We start from the raw sequence: 22,102 nt of genomic DNA on the forward strand, positions 1-22,102 counted from the left end.
AATATTTTGCCACTCTGCACTAAAGACATGTAGAGTAATGTTTTGAATAAAACACATGTGAAATGAGGGTGAAGGTAAAGGTCTGGTAGATGCTAAATTGCAATAACAAAATATTGTTAACATTATTGTCCCCTTGAAATATATGGCGAGTTATTATGGCCACGGTTGGGAAGTAGCACCTACTCGTAGAATTTGCATAAAATCACACTGGTGGGTTCCTGCAAGTTATGGCAAGGTTGACATTTTAGCTGGAATGCATGCAGGACGTTCCATGTGCCAGAAACAACTACAGACACGTGTAGCATCACTGCTGCATAGTTATAGTGAAAGACAATTATTTTGAAGTGGGTCGTGTATTTGCAAACACATGATTTATTGAATTATTCCTTTGGAGTGCATAAGCTGCCAAAAACTCAAGCAATGCAAAGCAACTCAGAGAATGACACTATGGTATATTTTAAATATATCCTCGGATCTAGCTGTAAGATGTGTTGTGAGTTGTGAAAAATTAACTTAAGAATGTTTTTTTATTATCATGACTGGTAAAAGTCTGCAGTAGAATGACGGAGATGAAGAAGAACAACCGGTTTGCCTCTCCCTGTTTCTAACAATTGGGTTTTTGTTCAGGGTGTGGTCTGTGTACCCTGGCAAATTATCGGTTGAGCAAGAATAATTAGTGTGCACTTATATCAAAAGGTCAATTAATGGCTACCTCAGTGATAGTATTACCACAGGAATAAATATTTATAATAATATTTACATTATGTTTGTGTTGTTGTTTTTAACAGACATATGCTTATTTTTATAGTTTTTATATATGTGCATATCTATCCATTACACATTCCAAATGTTTCATAGTCCAGATGTTGTCAGCCAGAATCTGTGTAGTGTAAATGAGCTATAATCACAGCTCACTCAACCATTTCAATTGGCTGTTGTAACTGCTCCATCTCCGTCTGTTTAAGAAGACAAAGGTTAAGTTGATAGGCCTGGTATGAGATTGCCTTTGTTTTGGTGGTTTAATCTCTGATGACTGATGTATTTGACATTCACACTTGAAACCTAATATAATAATATATCATGAATGCGAGGGCACAATTAATGAAGTGCTTTGCAACAGATTATGGGTTTTGGGTAGTTCTGCAGAGATATTAGTGACATGCTTTTGTCCAAAGTGACTTAGAAAACAGATTAATAAGAGTAAAAACAACAATGAGAAAACTAGGCAATAAGCATAATGTGTTTAAATTCATAGAACTATTTAAAGTATCATATGAAAGTACAACCACACATATAGATCCCTGGCGGTGGTAATAAGATGGTATTCCCACAACAACAAGTTCTTAAAAGTGCTTTGGGGCAATATAGTGGGCGTGAGCATGTTCGCACAGAGGCAACACAATGAACACGTGCAACATGAACCACCCTGCCTGAACTTGCACCAGACCGAAGCAGTATTTAAGGACCATTTACAGTCGCTGGCAGTCTCACGTCTGGGACCTCTCTTCTTCAGTCGACACCATCTGCTTTGTGACAGGTAACTTAACCTTACTTGTCATAGAGAAAATATTTGAACTGCGTGTTACTTGTGCATCAGCTTCTCATCTGTTCATATGCTTGTAACAGGTTTTATAAGTAGATAATACAAGACAAGGAATTCATTATCACCTGCAAAGTTTATTTAGTGAAGGTAAGTTATTGCAGATATGGATTACATTACCTTCTATATATCATCCTTGCTGTTTTTACTGCTTTGACTTAATTGTTTGTTTTTTGTTAGTTTCACTTAAGGGTGCCACTTTCCCATCTGCCAGAATGCCTCCTCCTGGTGTGTGTCTGAATATTATGAATGAACGCAATAAGAAAAATGGCAGAGGATCTCCCACCAACCCTGACAAGTTCCTGGATCAGGACTTCGAACAGCTGCAGAAATACTGCACCATTAATCGCACGAGGTACATCGATGACATGTTTCCACCAGATCGTAGGTCCATTGGCAATGGAGTACTGGAGCCTGATGAGCTGGCCAGAGTTGTGTGGCGAAGACCTGGGGTATGTCAATTCCTTGTAAATGGTGGGTGCTGGGACTGCTGAGGTTACCAAATAAACTTGTGAATGAATGCAGACCAGCAATGAATATATAGGCCTCCTTATAATAAGGAAGTTTGACATGACATGATATAAATACATTTTTTTTGTAGAAACTGGTGGAAAACCCTTCTTTCATTTTGGACGGTTTATCAAGGTTTGACTTTGGACAAGGAGCTATTGGTAAGATTATGCTTTGAAAACACTAACAAATTACTATCCACCACGTGTTATGTGTAATGTGTTATTTATGTATTATATATGCTGACTGTGAAATAATCTTGGTTCTTTAATAATGTAGATTATGAGACAAATAAAGACATAGCAGAGCAAAAATATCATAGTTACCTCTACTTACTCTTAGTACTTATTTTGTTTCAGGAAACTGTTGGTTCCTGGCTTCTATTGGAGCGCTGACCTTTCAGAAGCACATTAGGGAGCAGATCATCCCTGTGGATCAGTCTTTTCAGGAGGGGGAGGGCTATGTAGGCTTATTTCACTTCAGGGTAAGGAAGGAAAAACGTAATCTCAATTCAAATGGCCATTTTTGTAAAACATTCTATCACAACAGTAAATTGTATCATTCATTTATTAAAGAGCCTCATCACACGTTTTTACTGTAACAGCATTTTCAGTCGTTGTTCTCTTCTTTCAGTTCTGGAGATTTGGGAAGTGGGTAGATGTGGTGATTGACGACAAGCTTCCAACAATTGATGGGAGGCTGATATTTGTGCGCTCGAAAACCCCCAATGAGTTTTGGGCTGCACTGATGGAGAAGGCCTATGCCAAGTATGTGGTCTAGCTGCCTTTATGATGCTCCTTGGTGTATTTAACAGTTCAGTTAAAGCCATTTGTCCTCTGCCCCCCCCACCCCCCCACCCACTGTAGGGTATGTGGCTCCTATGCTGACATGAATGCTGGCACTGTGTCGGAGGCCCTGAAGGACTTCACAGGGGGGATCCACATGACATTCAAGCTGGATGAAGCCCCCCCTGACCTGTGGGACATCATGTTCAGGGCTGCCCAGTCCAAATCCCTCATGGGCTGTGGCACTCCTCAAGGGGTGAGTAGTTCTCCTGAATCTGTCCTATCCTTCTCCACAAAGTGAATTGAGTTGAGTTGTGTTGAGATGATCTCACTGCACTTCATGTCTATTATGTAAATCCTTAGAGTGAAAAGGATTGAGCAGCTTTTTCTAAGAAAGCTTACTTTAAAGGACAGCATAGATGTTAACAAAGGTTTTGTCAAATGCTAAATTCACACAACTACTGTTGCCTCTCAGTTGTAATGCTTTTCTGTGTGTCACTTTAAGGCAACATCTGCCAACACTGTTTTACCAAACGGGATTGTGCAGGGCCATGCCTACACCATCACAGGAGTAACTAAGGTAATATACTAATGGAATGGGAGTGGTTGGTTGCTATCATGTGGTGGTGTGTCATAACTAGGGCTGTCAATCGATTAAAAAAAATTAACTAATTAATTGCACATTTTGAAATTAATTAATCGCGATTAATCACGATTAAAAGTTTGTTTTTCTTCTTAAATCTTATAAATTAACGAGTAATCACTTCATACAGCGTGAATTTTAGACACTGTTGTTTAATTGTATTTTTTATTTAAACACAATGGTGCCCCTCAACGGTAAATCGTAAGATCGTTAATGTGCTTTGCATTAAGGTGATAACTTAAAGACGAGCTGCTTCTGTGATAGCTAAATTCAGCTTGACAAATGCTACATACAACTTCAGTTTTGTCGATTGTTCCGTCATTTTGGCTCTTAAACAGAGACTTTCCGCCCAACAATCCCTCAGCTCTCTCCATCTTTAACTACCACAGTGGTTCTCAAACTTTTTCTCATTCCCCACTTTGAACAAGGGGGGCTTTTCAAGCCCCACCTGTCCCTCATCGCTCCCATAAAATGGTAGGCCAAGCTTAAAATGGTCAATTATTGAAATAACCTCAAGTAAAAACAAATAGCATCTTATTTAGGTCAGCAAATGTATATTGCTTGGAGTGATTTAATGTTTCATGTTGTAGTGTATTGTTGCTATGGACACGCACACATGGACGGATTATGAAACCATTGGTCAGGACGTGTAACAAAATACACCGCTTCCAACCACAAATAAGAGATACATTTAAGCCACTTCTGATATTAACAAATACAAAGTCTAAAAACAATTGACAGCAAGCAAAGTTAATAACAGCGACTTCACGCAGAGGCTCTGGTTTAGGGCCCCCCTGAGCTCAGGGGCCCTTGGGCCTGGGCCCGTTCAGCCCGTTCGGTAATCCATCCCTGCACGCACACACTATTGTATTTCTTTCTGTTGACAGACTTTTACTTTGACAACTGTGACAGTTAGTAACGCACATGTCTAGTAAGCCTCTATTAAATTATGCTTTCCCTTGCACGCTCAAAAACAATGACTAAGTTATTTAGCTGTCTCACACTGTGATAAATATGTTTAAGTGACCTATGTTTAAATTCTATGAACTGTGTTAGTTCGTTGTAACGTAAAATGTAATTATTAATAATTTAGATACGTTACGTTCTAATATGTGACCGTTAGCACACCATTCATTCATTACCCAGTTGGTGGCAGACGTTAGCACTTATTAGCCAGCTGTGTTGTAATCTGTTGTTGCTCTGATTCTTGGTGTAATGAATCTAATAGTAACTTGCTGTGTTTCGTTTCTTGTGTATTATTGTTTCACTCATAAGTTTTCACCTGACATCAATAAAGGAGCAAGGCGAGTTAACCGTTTTAAAGTTGCGTTAACTGCGTTAAAATATTTTATCGCGTTAATCGCATAGATTAACGCGTTAACGCTGACAGCCCTAGTCATAACCCATGTGACCTATTAGTATGTGTGATTTTAGTCAGTCAAGTCAGACCAGCGCAAAGAGACAATGTATTAGTGTTGAAACATAAATGTGTGATACTGTGTTGCTCCCAACAGCTAATGACCAACAATCAGTCTGTTAAACTGGTGAGATTGTTCAACCCATGGGGGCAGGGAGAGTGGAATGGCAATTGGAGTGATAAGTAAGTTCCGCTTAAATCAGAAGTTAGACGATTTTGATTTTAAAAAGTGCATCAATACTTATACATGAATAGACTTAGATGTGCTAATTACAGTGGAGATCATTCTACATTTTAAATTAGCACCAATAGTGCCACAAATCAACTTTGACATGGTGGACACGTTTCAGAACTTTTTCCTGCTTTAGATATCTTATTGATATTACCTGATGAATAGTTAGCATAAGCCAGATTCATTAATTGATTTGAACTGTAACTCAATTCAGGGGAAATGAAGTGTAGTGCAACTGATGATGAGTGAGTAGACCTCACTACTGTGGGCACTGCTCAAATCTGCATGCTACAACACTGCAGGCTGAGGAGATGAGGAGTTGAAACACACAGCATTTTAATCCTGCAGACATTTTAATCTTTGCCAGAACATGCACAAGCCTGCAACATTGACCTTAGTGTGGAATTTGCTTAAGAAAAACCTAGCCTTTGTTTATATTGTGAGGAGCCAATATGGTGTTGAAGTTTAGGGTTTGTCTGTCAAGCTGGTATGCCTGCTTTGTATGTTTATGATCTCACATTCATTGAGATTATTATTATAATTACTTTTTTCTATTCGGTGTCTTTGGCAAACTTTCCTTTCCTTGTATAACAAGAGGTGTATCATGCCCAACAGGGGAGCTTTAGAGCATTGTTGTGAAACTTTGCAGAAGGGTGAAATGTGAGAATCAAGTCCTGGATTATGTAACATAACGTGAATCAACTTGACAATATCGCATTCTCATAGACTTACCACAGCTTTTGCAAAAATCCTGCATCTCAACTTCACAGCATTATTTAATACATGGGTGTGCACTGTATGTAGAGTTTTTATGAAATGCCAACGTTTCTTCTGATCTCTGAGTTTTTCGATCAGCAGAAAGTGCGTACTGAGATGTGTTTATTTTTTATTGTAGATCAAACAGTTGGCAATCTGTGAGCCCAGAGGACAGAACAAAGTGCCTCTCAATTCGTGATGATGGCGAGTTCTGGTATGAAAATCAATCCAATAAATGTAAAAGTACCTTGCAGTATTTATTTATTTATATCTATATATTTATATATATATATGTTCCACCCACAATCCTTAATTGAGTATGTCCACTATTCTTCATCTTAAGGATGTCAATGGAAGATTTCTGTAGCAGCTATTCTGATATGGATATCTGCTGTTTGTGCCCTGATTTCCTTGATGGATCCTCTGAGTGCCACTGGACCTCCAAATTCCACGACGGCCGATGGGTCGCTGGAACCACTGCTGGCGGCTGCATGAATTACAGAGGTGCGTTCAATAACACAACAGAGATGTAATACATAAGAACCTTTTACTAGTTGGATGTTTCAACACCAGTGCATGTGTGTTTATTGCATGTCAGAGAGTTTCTGGACAAATCCTCAATATCACATCAAGCTGGATGCCGTGGATGATGAGTGTGCTTCAGAGCAGGGACCAAACAACATGCTGGTGTCTCTCATGCAGAAGCCTGACAAGAGGAACAGGCGGCTGGTTTCCAACCTTCACATTGGCTTCTCAGTTTTCAGCGTGCGTCTCTCAAGATACATTTTATGTGTCTAAGGCCCATGGTATTTCCCTCTGAAGCTCATTTAATTGTTGTTTTTTTCTTCATCTCTAAACAGGTGCCTCCTGAGGTATGTACTCTGCCCTTTTGCGTTGTTAACATGAACATGGAGGTTGAACAGACTTGACAAAGAGGCATGTGAATACTTGTGAAACTACCTGTTTAATCGGTGTGCAGGTTTAATGAGTCTCATAAAGAGAGAATTTTGGTCTTGAAGTTAAAGAGCCAGTGCCATAAATATGACATGATTGTTTAAACAGTCCACTTGGGCTGACACAGCTTGTGGCACCACTTCTATTACCTCTAGAAACAAAAAGAGAAAGTTGCTTTGATCAACTGTATGTATGAAATAACTGATAAGTTAGTAAGAACACCTCAACCTCGTTTTATTGACAGGATCAAAGTTCTAATTAGTAATATGATTGAATCACACACTTGTGGTTTAATGGTGTGCCTTTAAGGCTTGTGTGTCAGCTGAAGAGACTTGCATGTTTTCTATGAGTTGCACTGGAGGACATTTTAAATACAAGTGGAGCCAAATGGCTTTAGATAGTTCCTTCAAGGCTGTCATTCTGTGATTTTCAAATGAATAAATGTGAGCTTAAGGTGGTTTCATTCTACTTTAGTACAAAGGGAAACGAGGGAAGTTACCTGCAGAGTTCTTCATGAGGAACCCTGTGGCTTCATCCAAAAACTACATGAATGCTCGAGAAGTCATGGAGTTCTTCAGACTGGTCCCGGGCGAGTACATCATTGTCCCCTCTACTTTCAAGCCCAATGAGACGGCTTCCTTCATCCTGGCCATACTCTCCAAGTCAGACAGCCACCTTGAGTAAGAGCTCATTTCTAAAACTGGTCATCAGTTTGCCTTCTGACTGACTGAAATCTGTAATACTGTTTCACTCAGATGGAGTTGTTCTGTCTATGTGTGCAGACTATACACAGTGTTGCTGACTGAATCTTGAGGGGTTTTATTTATTTTGTAATATATTGATTTTTCAGGGAAAGTTCCTCTCATCATGTGGAGATTACTAAGGTTAGATTTCTCTTTTAATTGTGTTAGGTTTTTTGCTCTTTATTGATGTAACTCAAACTCTGTGTAAACTTCGAACAATGAAGAGAGATTTAGGTGCCTTCTAAAATTCACTTCTGTAAAATACTTTTAGCCCACTCCAGCTGAAAACGGAGGTGATACTGACTCCAAAGCAACCTTGTTCCGACAGTACTCTGATCAGGTATTATTCATTTATTTATTGTGTGCCTTACAGCTTTTGTTAGTGTTCATATTGAAACTGCAAGTAAAACTGATATGCTGTTGTTTTTCATTGGTGAAGTACGAGGAGGTAGATGCTGAGCAACTCCAGAACCTTCTGAATGAGAACCTTCTCCAAGGTGAGTTTCACACTTACACCACCCACGTTTCATCACACACACACACACCACTCTTTCCCACTTAAAATACTCAAAACCACTAATGGTTTTGTCCCCTACGGCCATATTTACACATGGCATGCCCAGACATTGTTCATCATAAAACAGGTTTCTGAATACTCAATGTCTGTTTCTTTTTGTGTTTTCAAAACAATACGACAGAGCTGTTATGTAAGCCTGCTGTGCTCTAAAGGTATTCTGTTTTGTGTGAGATAGAATCCCAATCTTGCTTCTTTCTCTGCTCTTGCAGGCAAGTCACCGGGCTTTGGCCTAGATACCTGCCGCAGTATGGTTGCCTTGATGGATGTATCCTGTCACTTACATATTTGATTCTGAGCCTTAGTCTTATAATATCACAATATATTATATTCAACACAATAAAATTTATGTCTGTTTATTATGCTTCCTGCTGTACTGAACTTTGCATTCAAATGACAAGAGTGTCATGTGTACACATGAATAACTGGACATTACATAGCTTCACATACTTTCTTAACCCACAAACCCTTTAGCTCACGGTCACAGGCCGTCTGGATGGCCGTGAGTTCCTTCGACTGTGGGACCGAGTCGTCTCCTACAAAGTAAGTGAGGTGGTCTTCTCACTGGAGTTTAAAAGTATTAAAACTTTTGAGCCATGTTTTTTAATGATAACATTGTTTTTTTCCTTCTCAAATGTGTCTTGACAGGAACTTTTTAATCGTGCTGATATGACAAAAAATGGTGTCCTCTCCCTGGGTGAACTGCAGAATGCTATGATTGCCACAGGTATGTTTAGAAACACTGCTCAGGATATCAGGGTCTGCTGAGTGAGTTGTCACAGTGTGTGTCTCTGTCTGCAGGTATACAGATGAGCGATGGCATGCAAAACCTCATGGCTCTCCGCTACGGTGGCTCAACGGGAAGCCTGACGCTGGAGACCTTTGTGTCACTCATCCTGCGCTTGGACTGCATGTCCAGTAAGTAGCAGCCTGTCATCCGTCCGCTTCCTCCTAGTAATACCTGGGAGGCAAACTCGTATCATTGCATGTGTACATTAGTATAGGGTTAGTTATGTAGATGACATGATAAGATGGTCAGACATTCCATAGATGTACGTTCCCAAAGGCTGTACTGTCTTTACTGCATAACTGAATTCTGAACAAGTATTTCGGTTTAGTTTAATATGACTTCACTTCATTTTAGCAAGATGTTGAGAGTTTGTTCAAAAAAAAGCTGTACTATAACGTAATTATGTCATTATGCCATGAATATTGGTAAAAAAACTAGCCGATATTCTCTCTATTCTTCCTGCTGTATTTCTGTAGTGTACTCCTACACTGTGTTTCATATTCAGGCAGTGCAGTATGTGCAGATTATGATAAATGTAACACCCGCTTTTTATGACTACATGCTCATATCTTATCTTGTGCTCATCAGAGATATTCAAAAAAATGTCCGATGGGGTCGGCATTTACCTTCAAGAGAGTGAGGTAATGGAAAGTCTTGACAATGACAAACAAAAAAGATTTATATGAGCGATATGATATCATGTCAACTAAAACTGGAATATCAACTGAACAGTCACATATTCTGTTATGCTCTCAACCTGGACACACACAGACAGACAGACAGACAGACACACACACACACACACACACACACTGTATATGTACATTTTTCATAACATTTTGATGGAACCATTTCTTTAGTTACTGCAGTCATCTAATGATGTTCTTTTTATTTCAGTGGCTGTATCTCAGTATGTATTCCTGAATGGGGAGCCAATGTCATGGACTAACTGGTGGGATAAAGCATTTTGAAGAGCGATGCATATACAAATTGAAAAAAAAAAATGCTACTGGTCTGTCTAAATATACAACATGTATTTACACACTCTCTGGGTTGGTATGTGTTTATATCTGTGTGTGCTTTTAGTTAGTATGGCCAACTGTATAGGAACAGTGCATACACTGGATTAGACTGAGGCATAATGTAGAGATGCAGCACATCAACACATACATGTTTTTGCTCTTTTCTGCATTCAGTAACAATCTTTTTAGAATGACTTTTAACACGTGTCTCCATTTGTTATGTTACTCTTTTATTAACATTTATTTCCATTCTGTAGAAATCACGTATTCTTTGAACACTTGTTTCTTTCTCTGGCACAACTAGTCTTAAGTGTAACGGTAGTTTGGCCTTAATTGTATTTCCTTTAAGGGAGTGGGCATTACCATAGGTCATGCATAGGATTTCTGAAAATACTTTACAAAGGCATATTGTGGAGAGTGAAAGTAATCCATTCTATCATGATCGTCTCTCTAATAATTGAATGATACTTGATAGTTTTTGTATTATTTGTTGTATCACTTTGCCTCAAATAGTACTTGTTATAGTATTGTCATGTTGTCATTGTACATTTCTTCTGTAAACAGCTTTCTGATATACTCTTGTAGGACTTCTAGCAGTCACCAGTTGTCCTACTTTGTATGGCTTTGGGCACGCAATATGATGAATGACTTCAACTACTGTACACCTGTAAAAAAAAAAAAAAAAAGATACCTTTGCCTGTCTCTGGTTGTGCCAACCACATTTAGTTACCCTTTGGACTCATAAAATATGTTTGTGTAATGTCGATTATGGAGTCACTTGTTTATGGAAATGTTCCCACGCTTGCAGGGAATTTGATATAAATGGACTAAATTAATAAATACATTCACTCAATCCAACACACTCCTAAGTGGCTTTATTTGCATTCATATTTGCACACACTCACACACACTGTTGCATTGCTGCTCCCTATTGGACAAAGACCAGGTGTGTTTGAGGAAACAAAAAGTGCTTCTGTGTAGGCTGGACCCTTGCACCTTGGCCCACCCACTAAAGCGGCAGGTAATATGTTTACACATAACATTACACATCAGTGTGTACTTAAAGCACCTACCACTAGCACTGCCATCGGAGTTTATTACAAGATGATCTGCATGTCTCGCATCTAAAGGATTTGCAGTTTACTTCCACAACTTTGTGACAGGTAACAAGTACATCTTTTTATAGATTATACACTGCATTATACACTGCAAAATCACAGTCTTAAATAAACTTAACTTAGCTTTACAATTGCAGTTTCTTGACTGTGTATTTTTGCTCTTCATATCTTGCCAGAGAAACACTTCCTCGTCTGCCAGAATGCCTCCTCCTGGTGTGTGTTTGAGTATTAGGAATGAACGCAATAGGCGAAGTGGCCGAGGATCTGCAACCAACCCTGACAAGTTCCTGGACCAGGACTTCGATCAATTGCATCAAGGATACTACCTCAAGAATGATTTGTTTATAGACAGGATGTTTCCTCCCGAATGGAGGTCCATTGGTGATGGACTTCTCCATCCAAATGACTTGGCAAGAATTGTGTGGCGAAGACCAGGGGTATGTTAACCAGATTTAAGACCGTGCTAACCATTGGTGTAGATAGATAGATAGATAGATAGATAGATAGATAGATAGATGGATACTTTATTAACCCAGAGGGAAATTTGTGCCGCACTGATTGTAGATGGTCCTTTGAGGAAATAAAGGATAGGTGATAGATATTTAGAGACATGTTAAAAAAGGCACACAAAGGTCAAATTATGATGTCTAATTCAAAACATGAACATTGGTAGTCTTCGTGACAACATAACTTCAAATTTGACTCACTCATATTTTCTATCTCCCAAGAGCCTTGTGTTGTTCTTAGTGCACATCAAGCTGGGCTTGCTCAGACATCTTAGTTGTCTTGTCTGCTTTGTGTTGAGTTAACAGCTGCACTGTGTTGTTTCACAGACAATGGTGAAAGATCCTTATTTTATTCTTGATGGAGTCTCACGGTTTGACGTAAGGCAAGGTGGAATTATTGGTAAGTTGATGCATATACTAGGTACAAGATTGTTAATTGACCATCACCCAGGTATCCATAATAATGAAATATATGATAAAGGTATATGAAATGCTATAGAAATACTGTACACCTAATAACTATGCAGAAGAAAAGCTTCCCTTTCCCCTGCTAATGTTTGCAGGAAACTGTTGGTTTCTTGCGTCTATTGGAGCACTGACATTTCAAGAGGACATCAAGAAACAAATTATACCAGAAGGACAATCTTTCAAAAAAGACTATGCAGGAATCTTTCACTTTAGGGTAAGAAGGATTCAGATATGTCTATTTGAATATCATGCATGCTTCAAAACAAAATCAATACTTGACGACAAACGGACTTCAATCAGAATGTCTGATATTATAAGGCATTAATATTCATACAGACATACAGTCCAAACTAAACTGCGACTTCTTTTTCAGTTCTGGAGATTTGGGAAGTGGGTAGATGTGGTGATTGACGACACGCTTCCAACAATTGATGGGAGGCTGATATTTGTGTACTCAAAAACCCCCAATGAGTTTTGGGCTGCACTGATGGAGAAGGCCTATGCCAAGTATGTGGTCTAGCTGCCTTTATGATGCTCCTTGGTGTATTCAACAGGTCAGTAAAAAACATTTGTCCTCTGCCCTGCCCCCCACCCTGTAGGGTATGTGGCTCCTATGCTGACATGAATGCTGGCAGTGTGTCAGAGGCCCTGATGGACTTGTCAGGGGGGATCCACATGACATTCAAGCTGGATGAAGCCCCCCCTGACCTGTGGGACATCATGGACAGAGCTGCCAAGTCCGCGTCCCTCATGGCTTGTGGCACTCCACCAGGGGTCAGTACTGACTTTACTTTAGTAATTAGTACTTTGTCATGACTTTGAATTGACCTCCAAACATTTTGCTGTTCAGATCTTCTGTTCAAATATTGAACGGCAAGGATGAATCAAATTTTTATCGAAAGATTATATCATACATTTTTATAGAAGGCAGTAAACAATCAAAGTGTAAATGCTTTGCATGTGTCATTTCCATGTTTTAGCTGTCACCAGCCAACACTGTTCTGCCTAATGGGATTGTTCATGGCCATGCCTACACGATTACAGGATTAATGCAGGTAATAATTCATGTGTGTGTGTGTGTGTGTGTGTGTGTGTGTGTGTGTGTGTGTGTGTGTGTGTGTAACTAATGTTATGCATTTCACTGAGTTCATTTGAATGCGTAGAACATGAAGCAATCTGGTTTCATGCTTTTGTTTCCTGGTCAAAGGTCATGAGCAATAGTCACCTTGTTAGACTAGTGAGGTTGTTAAATCCTTGGGGGCATGGAGAATGGAAGGAAGACTGGAGTGATAAGTAAGTCATCTTGTTCAAAGAGAAGAAACCATGCTTACACAGTCAAATGAAAGAGTATTAACAGCATTACTGATTATGTGCCTTTATGATTGCCTGTAGTTCATATGCATTGGCAATCATTTTGGCAGAACTTTACTTTTCCTTCACATCTGTAGTCATTGTGCAGAAACTTGGTTCATTAGTTCCATTACACCACTCTAGTTCCACTGATATGTTTTTCGTCAAGAATGTCCAAGCTGAATATAGAAGTCAATGCATTACAATGGGGATTGTGATATACTGTGTTTCTTTTTTTTTAATCTGCAGATCATCCAAATGGAAAACTGTCAGTCTAGAGGACCGAACAACTTGCCTCACCATTGCTGATGATGGTGAATTTTGGTATTAAAATCAAGTTCCTTCTCCATTTACTCTGCCCTCTGCCCCCTGCCCTCTGCCCTCTGCCCTCTGCCCACTTGCGTGTTTCACTGTTATTCAAGGTGCTTTTCATTTTCCTCTTCAGGATGTCGATGGAGGATTTCTGCAAGAACTATTCTGACATGGATATCTGCTCTTTGAGCCATGATTTCCTTGATGGATCCACAGATTGTCACTGGCCATACCAGTTCCATAAAGGAAGATGGGTCACTGGTGCTACTGCTGGTGGTTGCAGTAATTATAAAGGTTAATTTTATTCCTAACAAACATTGAGAAACTAGAGTACAGGAACTATACATTCTAAGTTGGAAGTGTTTCTAATTGTCTCTCAGAGAGTTTTTGGACAAACCCTCAGTATCACATCCAGGTGGAAACCATTAAGGGTGAATGTGCTAAGGACAAGGGGCTAAAGAACCTTCTGGTGTCCCTGATGCAGAAGTCTGACAAGAGGAACAGGCGCTTGGCCTCCAACTTCCACATTGGTTTCTCAGTTTTCAGTGTGCGTTGATGTTTCTCATCGACACAACTCTTCTACATGACTTTCATTTTACAATGTCCATGTGATCCTCTTTGCTTTTTCTAATTGTTCGTTTTGGTATTTCAACAGGTGCCACCTGAGGTAGGTGTTCTACCTCACTTTAGGGACAAGTATGGTTGTAGTCAGGTTAACCCATTCAGTGCCGTTGTCAAGTAGAGTTGCCCAGGTAATTAATGTTCTAGAGTGCCAAGGGCCACTTTAGTCGACAGAAAAGCATCAAATGGAGCAGTAATGAATGATGTACTTTTATCCAAGAAAGCAGAAGACTATTTATACCTCATTTGAAAGAAATCCTTACAGCACTGAAATGACAATGATAATATGTCAGGAACTATACAAATGATGGCAGATAAATATTAAACCATCAAGTGGTTTGAATCTTTAATGCTTGTCATATCAACAATCTTGAGGTTTAGAAGAAGTTGTAGTCCACCCACCTAAAGCAGAATTCTCATTGTTCATCATGCTGCCTTCACATGCTGATACAAAGTCATGGATGATCACCCTGGCTCTGATCAATGTCTCTCTGTCTGATCAATACCATTTTGCATCAGTACAAAGGAAGAGAGGGGAAATTCCCTGCAGAGTTCTTCATGAGGAACCCTGTGGCTTCAACCAAAAAGTACCTCAATGCTCGAGAAGTCATGGAGTTCTTCAGACTGGTCCCGGGCGAGTACATCATTGTCCCCTCTACTTTCAAGCCCAATGAGACGGCTTCCTTCATCCTGGCCATACACTCCAAGACAGACAGCCACCTCCTTGAGTAAGAGCTCTGCTGCACAGAGGCATCTGTGAGGCTGTATCACTTAATCTGATATTTGTCAATTGTCGCACTTGTGTTTGATCTACTTTGAAATGTATTTTTTTTTTTTTTACTTTCAGTGAAAATTCCATCGACAGTTTGAAGATTACAGAGGTAAACTAATCTATACTAATTGTTGGATAATGCTAATATATACTTATCGTTGGGGTAACACTTTACTTTGGGGAACAAAGGTGCCATTAACACATTACTAATTGGTGTCTATTCGTGCCCAATAAGGTCTGCATTAAACACCATTAATCATTTATTAGGCCAGTATTCACCAATTTCTTACTGTTATTTAATAGGTAACTTATTCTTGGTACATCATTAATAACCAGCTAATTGGTCTTAACCTGTTACGAATGGTGGGTGATGTGAAGGACTCAAATGCACAGGGGTAGGTTGAAAGGGTTAAACGTTTTACTAGCCCGGTTCGGTACACAGGTAGGCAGTCCAAGAGTAGCAAACAATCCAAACAGGGAAAAGGCAGGAGAATAGTCGTAGTACAGGCAGAGGTCAGAAGCACGAGTGATCACATTAACAAGGAGGAAGCGCTAATCACTAGAAACACAAGGAACATACCAGGTAACATAAACTTACAAAGACGCAACGAGAAACAAACACACACACACACACACACACACACACACACACGATAACGAGGGACAGGTGGGAACAATCAAGGCAGGGCAGACAAAAGACACAGGTGGACTAAACAAGGGGAATTAACAGGACACAGGTGAAACCAATTATACAAACAAACCGGGAGATTGGGAACAGGTGAGGGGTGGAGACACGGACAACAACAAGAGGGCACATGGCAGACAAACAAACATAGGAAAGCACATGGCGGGAACAAGGAAGCACGAGGACAAGACAAGGGAACAAACATGTGACAACACAAGGGAGACAAACTCAGAAATTAAACACGGACAGAACACAGACCTTACAGTACCCCCCCTCTAAGGGCCGGATTCCAGACGGCCCAAAAAAACAAACAAACAGATCAAATCCACCTAGGGTGGGTGGAGGGGGTCCAGAGCAAGGCAGGCGGGCAGGCGGGCAGGCCGGGCCAGACAGAAGGCTGGAAAGAACCCAAGGGTCTGGTGGCCGACCGGGTGGACGGCCAAGCAAGGGCAGAATGTCTGGTGGCTGGCCGTGTGGGTGGCCTAACAGGTGCAGAGTCTTTGGCGGCCGGCCGGGTGGGTGGCCAAACAGGGGCAGAGTCTTTGGCGGCCGGCCGGGTGGGTGCAAATAATTGCCAGCGATACCGATTGGTGTTTGGGGTTGCAGGGCCAGTGGCTGGGGTAGTCGTGGCACCTGGACTCGCTGGTTCATTAGGGCTGGCGGCACCGGGCCCTGGGTCTGTTGCAGCTGGGACAGGGAACCCAGGAACACTGGAGACAGGGGCCGGAGCAGGAGCGCCTGGGGCCAGCGCAGGGACGCCTGGGACCGGCGCAGGAACACCTTGGATGCTTGGGACAGGAACGCCTGGGACGCTCGGGACAGGGGCGCCTGGGACGCTCGGGACAGGGGCGCTCGGGACAGGGGCAGCAGAGCCCTCAGCAGCGACGCCATCAGGAGGTGCTGCTGGACCGGTGTCGGCAGAGGGTGCTGCTGGGCCTGCATCGGAAACGGATGCTGGAGGATCTTGGTCGGCAGCTGTGGCAGCAGGGTCCGGGTCAGCTGCGGGGTGTGGGTTGGCAGCAGTGGCTGCGGGGTCCGGGTCGGCAGCGGTGGCTGCGGGGTCCGGGTCGGCAGTGGTGGCTGCGGGGTCCGGGTCGGCAGTGGTGGCTGCGGGGTCCGGGTCGGCAGTGGTGGCTGCGGGGTCCGGGTCGGCAGTGGTGGCTGTGGGGTCCGGGTCGGCAGTGCTGGCTGTGGGGTACGCATTGGCTGGGTGAGCGTCGGCTGGGTCTGCTGGGTCAGCGACGGCCGGGTCTGCAGGGTCAGCGACGGCCGGGTCTGCAGGGTGAGCGACGGCTTGATCTGCGGCGGCTGGTTCTGCTGTGGCGTAGGCCTCAGTGGCGTCACCATCAGCAATTTCGTCAGAGGCTGCTTCGGGGTTGGTCGCAACAGAGGCTACGTCGGGGGCAGCAGTGGGTGCTTCGGGAGCGGTAGCGACGGAGGCTACGTCAGTGGCATCAGAGGCTGCTTCGGAAGCAGCAGCGTCAGAGGCTGCTTCTGGGGAGGTAGCGACGGAGGCTACGTCAGGGGGGGGCAGCGTCAGAGGCTGCTTCGGGGGCAGTAGCATCAGAGGCTGCTTCGGGGGAGGCAGCATCAGCGGCTGCTTCCGGGGAGGCAGAGGCTGCTTTGGGAGTGGTAGCGACAGAGGCTACGTCGGGGGCGGCAGCGTCAGAGGCTGCTTCTGGGGTGGCAGCATCAGAGGCTGCTTTGGGAGTGGTAGCGACAGAGGCTACGTCGGGGGCGGCAGCGTCAGAGGCTGCTTCTGGGGTGGCAGCGTCAGAGGCTACCTCTGGGGCAGGGGCATCAACAAGGAACATACCAGGTAACATAAACTTACGAAGACACAACAAGAAACAAGAAAACAAGGACTATATATACACACAGGCAACAGATAACGAGGGACAGGTGAGAACAATCAAGGCGGGGCAGACAAAAGACACAGGTGGACTAAACTAGGGGAATTAACAGGACACAGGTGAAACCAATTATACAAACAAACCGGGAGATTGGGAACAGGTGAGGGGTGGAGACACGGACAACATCAAGAGGGCACATGGCATAGACAAACAAACATAGGAAAGCACATGGCGGGAACAAGGAAGCACGAGGACAAGACAAGGGAACAAACATGTGACAACACAAGGGAGACAAACTCAGAAATTAAACACGGACAGAACACAGACCTTACATAACCTAAGGTTACTGATCAAAAAAGAAGGTTCATAGCCTTTTAATATACTGTCTGAATATGTCACTTATAGTGGCAGAATAGTTGTAGAACAGGTATTCCTACCTGCAAACTTTACTTTACCAACAAACAAACTTTACCAACAAGTCCATGTTGTAGTCTTACAAGACAGAGACATCTGCCAGAGCCTGATGGCCGAGGCTTCAGGCTTCGGAAAAGGACTCTGTCTTTGGTTACTTTGGAGAGATGTGGTAGGGTACTTTGGGTGCATGTCGTATGTTCTGAAGGATTGTCTAGCAATTTCTTTTACTAAATAGACAAGAATTTAGTTTTTTCAGCCTTCACTTCAGAACAAGGAACCTGTTGAAACATTCTTATTCAGTAGGAATACTTATTCTCCAATTATTCTGTCCCTAGAAGTAACATATTCAGACAGTGTATTATGAGGCTACAAACTTTCTATTTTTATTCTTATTATACATCAGTAAGCTTAGGTTGAGATCAATAAGTTGGTTATTAAGGATATACCAAGAATAAATTACATATTCAGTGAGAGTAAGAACTTGGCGAATACAGGCCCAATCAATAATGGAGACCTTAATGGGCATTTATACAGACACATATTAGTTATGTGTCAATGGTTAACATATGTTCCCTAAACTAAAGTGTAATCATCGTTGGATAAACAAGTTGGATAATTTACACTGCTCACTGCCAACCATCTGTTCCATGTGCTTCTTGTGTACTTAGCCCATCCCTACTGAAAACATGAATGACAATGACTCCAGAGTTACCATATTTCAGAAGTACACTGACCAGGTAATTTATCTAAAATCATAAATAAATACAAACTTTAACTTTGTAAATGTAGCAATATATTGAATATTAAATGTTGCTATTCACGGTCATAAAAAGTATGAAGAGGTGGATGCGGAGCAGCTACAGAGGCTTCTGAATGAGAACCTTCTCCAAGGTCCGTGTGACACTTTTAATATCTCACTTCACTTTCAAACACGCACACAGACACACACACACACACACACACACACACACACACACACCCACACACCCACACACACACACACGCACACACACACACACACACTTCCAATCAAAGGCCATTTCTGTCTGTGCCATTCATACAGAGCAGCAGGAGAGTTATGGCAGTGATATTGCTTGTTCTACCTCTAGTGTCGGTTTTATTTTGTCGAATATATATTCTCTATCTTTCTCTTTCTCTGCTCTTGCAGGAAAGTCACCGGGCTTTGGCTTAGATACCTGCCGTAGTATGGTTACCTTGATGGATGTATCCTGTGGCCTACATTACCCTTCCAAGACAAATGCTATGAATGACTTATAATAGAGAAATAATGATATGTAAATGCTCAATAGTTTATATAATCACATAATGAGGTAATGATATGATATCAAATATTTTCTTAATGCACATAAAGCTCTCTGTCACGGGCCATCTCAATCACAATGAATTTCTTCGACTCTGGGACCGAGTTGTCAGATACAGGGTAAATTATCCTCTCTGCTTTCTGTAGTCTTGAAATATCAAGCCTTTTGAGGCATGCACTGTATTTCAAAGGAAACTCATTTTCATTGATAGGAAATCTTTTACCGCACTGACACCTCGAGGACTGGCGATCTGTCCCTTAGTGAACTACGGAATGCTGTGATTGCCGCAGGTATGAAAACAAGTCTTTATAAACCTCCCTTGACTAGGTATGGTGCTGAGTGAGTTGTCATAGTGTGTGTCTCTGTCTGCAGGTATACAGATGAGCGATGACTTGCTTAACCTCATGGCTCTCCGCTACGGTGGCTCAACGGGAAGCCTGACGCTGGAGAGCTTTGTGTCACTCATCCTGCGCTTGGAGTGCATGTCCAGTAAGTAGCAGCCTGTCATCCGTCAGCTTCCTCACTGCGCTCCTTTTCCACACACGGTCTGCTGTGTTTCAGACAAAAGATATGAGGGGTGGAGCCTTGAGTACATGGCTCAAGCAAACACTCATCATTAAGCTCAAAGAAACACCAAGAAATCAAGAAACACTGCTTTTCTAATTTTTCTATGTCTGTTGATTGGATTTTCACTGAAAGCCATCCATAAAATCAAACTGACACTGTTATAATGTGATGATGATGATGATGATGATAATCTGCCCATTAGAGATCTTCAGAAATCTGTCAGATGGGAAAGGAATCTATCTCCAGGAGAAGGAGGTAACTAATGTTGTAAAACAGATGTTATTATCTCTTTATTTACTTTTTATTGCCAGAAATATTTATCAAAATAATGAACAATGATACAAAATTATGTTTTTCTGTTGCAGTGGATGTATCTCAGCATGTATTCCTGAATTAAACATTGTTAAATGATGAAGACAACAATGCAGCTCTGTAATTATTAAAAGAAGATTGTATTACATCATTAGAAGTATTTTGTAAAAATAGTAAAATACACAATGCTGTGTGTGTTTTGGTTGCTATAAAATACATTGATTTCAGCCTTCTGCCTGTGTTATGTAAAGGACTGGAAGTCCTACACAATGGCTACTGTTCTCACTGCCTACCAAGCAATCCATTTCAAACTTTTGCCATTAATTAACATAGTCCTCTGAGTTTCAACTTCGGCTCTTGCGAAATGCCAAAATAAAAGATATCAGATACAAGATTCAATGCTGCAGTTTTATCGTTCAGAGCTTAATTATGCCAGAGGTGAGCTTGTCTAATTCAGTTATTTATCCATTATGTGCTGCTTTACCTCACCTAGTCAAACAGTCATTCTGTCATTTATACCAGCATGAAGTTAAATAGCATTTTATTGCTTTGCCTGAATCTGGTTTATACATGAAGAATTTCGGACACTGTTCCGCCCCCTGGTGGCTCGGAGTAGAAGGACGTAACATAAGGCAACAGGTTGGGCAAGTGAGGGTGTAGTAGTCACACAAAACCAGGACCCAATATGAGATAAAGAAAGTATTTATTTACAGAAAATCTAAATATGATAATGATTCTGTTTTAGTACATCTTTATCAAAGGATATTCAGAATATACAAGTAACAAACTACTAATGTAATTACATCACTGCCCTTATCTGTGTAAGCAATCTGTGTGTGCAAAAGACTTACTATGAACTTGGAATCAGTAACACTAGTCAGTAACACTAAGACAAAGGTGGCAAGAGTCAAGGAGGTTACTGACAGCAAATGCAGGTAAAAGAAGTTATATCTTCAGCCAGTGGTTATCATTTCTAGATTTCCATATTTTTTGCACTTTACAATGTCACCAATCTCAGGAACACTATATGAACACAATTCCTGTTATTAATTCTTTACACTTCTTATCCCACCATGGCACTGCTCTTTTACTTTGTGTTACATTTACAGATACTTTGCGGTGTGGCTTAAATGTTAAGGTCAGGTGCACCTCTAGATTAGGTCATCTCTCTTACTGCTAGTCATTGCATTTATCGGTTCATTAAGACTCTCTACACAGAGTTTGTCCATTCTGAAAGCATATTAATGATCAATTAATGAGCAACCAAGATGACAGAGCAAAATGTGCAATGTGCATCACACTGGTCACTGCTTACAGCACAAGGAAGAAGGGCTTGTGCCAAAGACAACCAGCAGCTGATATCATATTGCCTTGTGCACAATAGATGGCTTTGTGGTCTGGCTCCTCCATGCCAGCCTGTGGTGCCGGGACTGATAATCTGGGCCATGCACTGTCTGAGATGAGAAGGGTAGAGCATCCATTCTGTTTCTGTTCATTATCAGCCCCATGTGATACACTCTGGAATAGATCCCTAGTCAATGGGTCATTGGGCACAGGCTACTTAAGGCTCCAACTGTACTTATTTCCTTCATGTCATGTGTGGCCCCTAGGGGTGGGAATCTCTTGGCACCTCACGATTCGATTCGATTCCAATTCAGAGGTCAACGATTCGATTCTAAACCGATTATCGATTCTAAACCGATTATCGATTGTAACCTGATTATCGATTATCAATTCTAAACCGATTAAACGATTATCGATGCATCGCAATTTTTA

The 22,102-nt window shown here is 41.5% G+C and overlaps 2 protein-coding genes across 3 annotated transcripts; both read left to right on the plus strand.

Moving 5' to 3' along the window:
- Window positions 1-1,815: 1,815 nt before the first annotated feature.
- LOC116223611 (calpain-1 catalytic subunit-like) lies at window positions 1,816-9,690 on the plus strand. The gene is made up of 20 exons (XM_031580951.1): window positions 1,816-2,052; window positions 2,202-2,271; window positions 2,470-2,594; window positions 2,744-2,877; window positions 2,977-3,151; window positions 3,401-3,475; window positions 5,053-5,138; window positions 6,083-6,157; window positions 6,287-6,447; window positions 6,542-6,708; window positions 6,804-6,815; window positions 7,372-7,577; window positions 7,748-7,781; window positions 7,912-7,980; window positions 8,080-8,137; window positions 8,427-8,482; window positions 8,689-8,757; window positions 8,863-8,941; window positions 9,016-9,132; window positions 9,593-9,690. The coding sequence occupies exons 1-20, from the start codon at window positions 1,816-1,818 to the stop codon at window positions 9,688-9,690; spliced, it is 2,103 nt and encodes a 700-aa protein (XP_031436811.1).
- Window positions 9,691-11,006: 1,316 nt separating this feature from the next.
- LOC105909413 (calpain-1 catalytic subunit-like) lies at window positions 11,007-20,434 on the plus strand. 2 transcript variants are annotated; one of them, XM_031580796.2, is made up of 22 exons: window positions 11,010-11,189; window positions 11,321-11,581; window positions 11,978-12,050; window positions 12,214-12,332; window positions 12,492-12,625; window positions 12,718-12,892; window positions 13,099-13,173; window positions 13,326-13,411; window positions 13,718-13,792; window positions 13,914-14,074; window positions 14,161-14,327; window positions 14,436-14,447; window positions 14,921-15,129; window positions 15,249-15,282; window positions 18,794-18,862; window positions 18,959-19,016; window positions 19,294-19,349; window positions 19,498-19,566; window positions 19,659-19,737; window positions 19,820-19,936; window positions 20,217-20,269; window positions 20,380-20,434. In XM_031580796.2, exons 2-22 carry the CDS (start codon window positions 11,345-11,347, stop codon window positions 20,404-20,406), a joined length of 2,085 nt encoding a protein of 694 aa, XP_031436656.1. In that variant the 5' UTR covers window positions 11,010-11,189; window positions 11,321-11,344; the 3' UTR covers window positions 20,407-20,434. The 2 variants fall into 2 exon arrangements, with proteins under 2 accessions (XP_031436655.1, XP_031436656.1); XM_031580795.2 differs by having other exon boundaries at window positions 11,007-11,189; window positions 20,217-20,434.
- The last annotated feature ends 1,668 nt before the right edge of the window (window positions 20,435-22,102 follow it).

The sequence above is a fragment of the Clupea harengus genome, chromosome 14 (genome assembly GCF_900700415.2).
Source record: "Clupea harengus chromosome 14, Ch_v2.0.2, whole genome shotgun sequence".
NCBI classification, from domain to species: Eukaryota; Metazoa; Chordata; class Actinopteri; order Clupeiformes; family Clupeidae; genus Clupea; species Clupea harengus.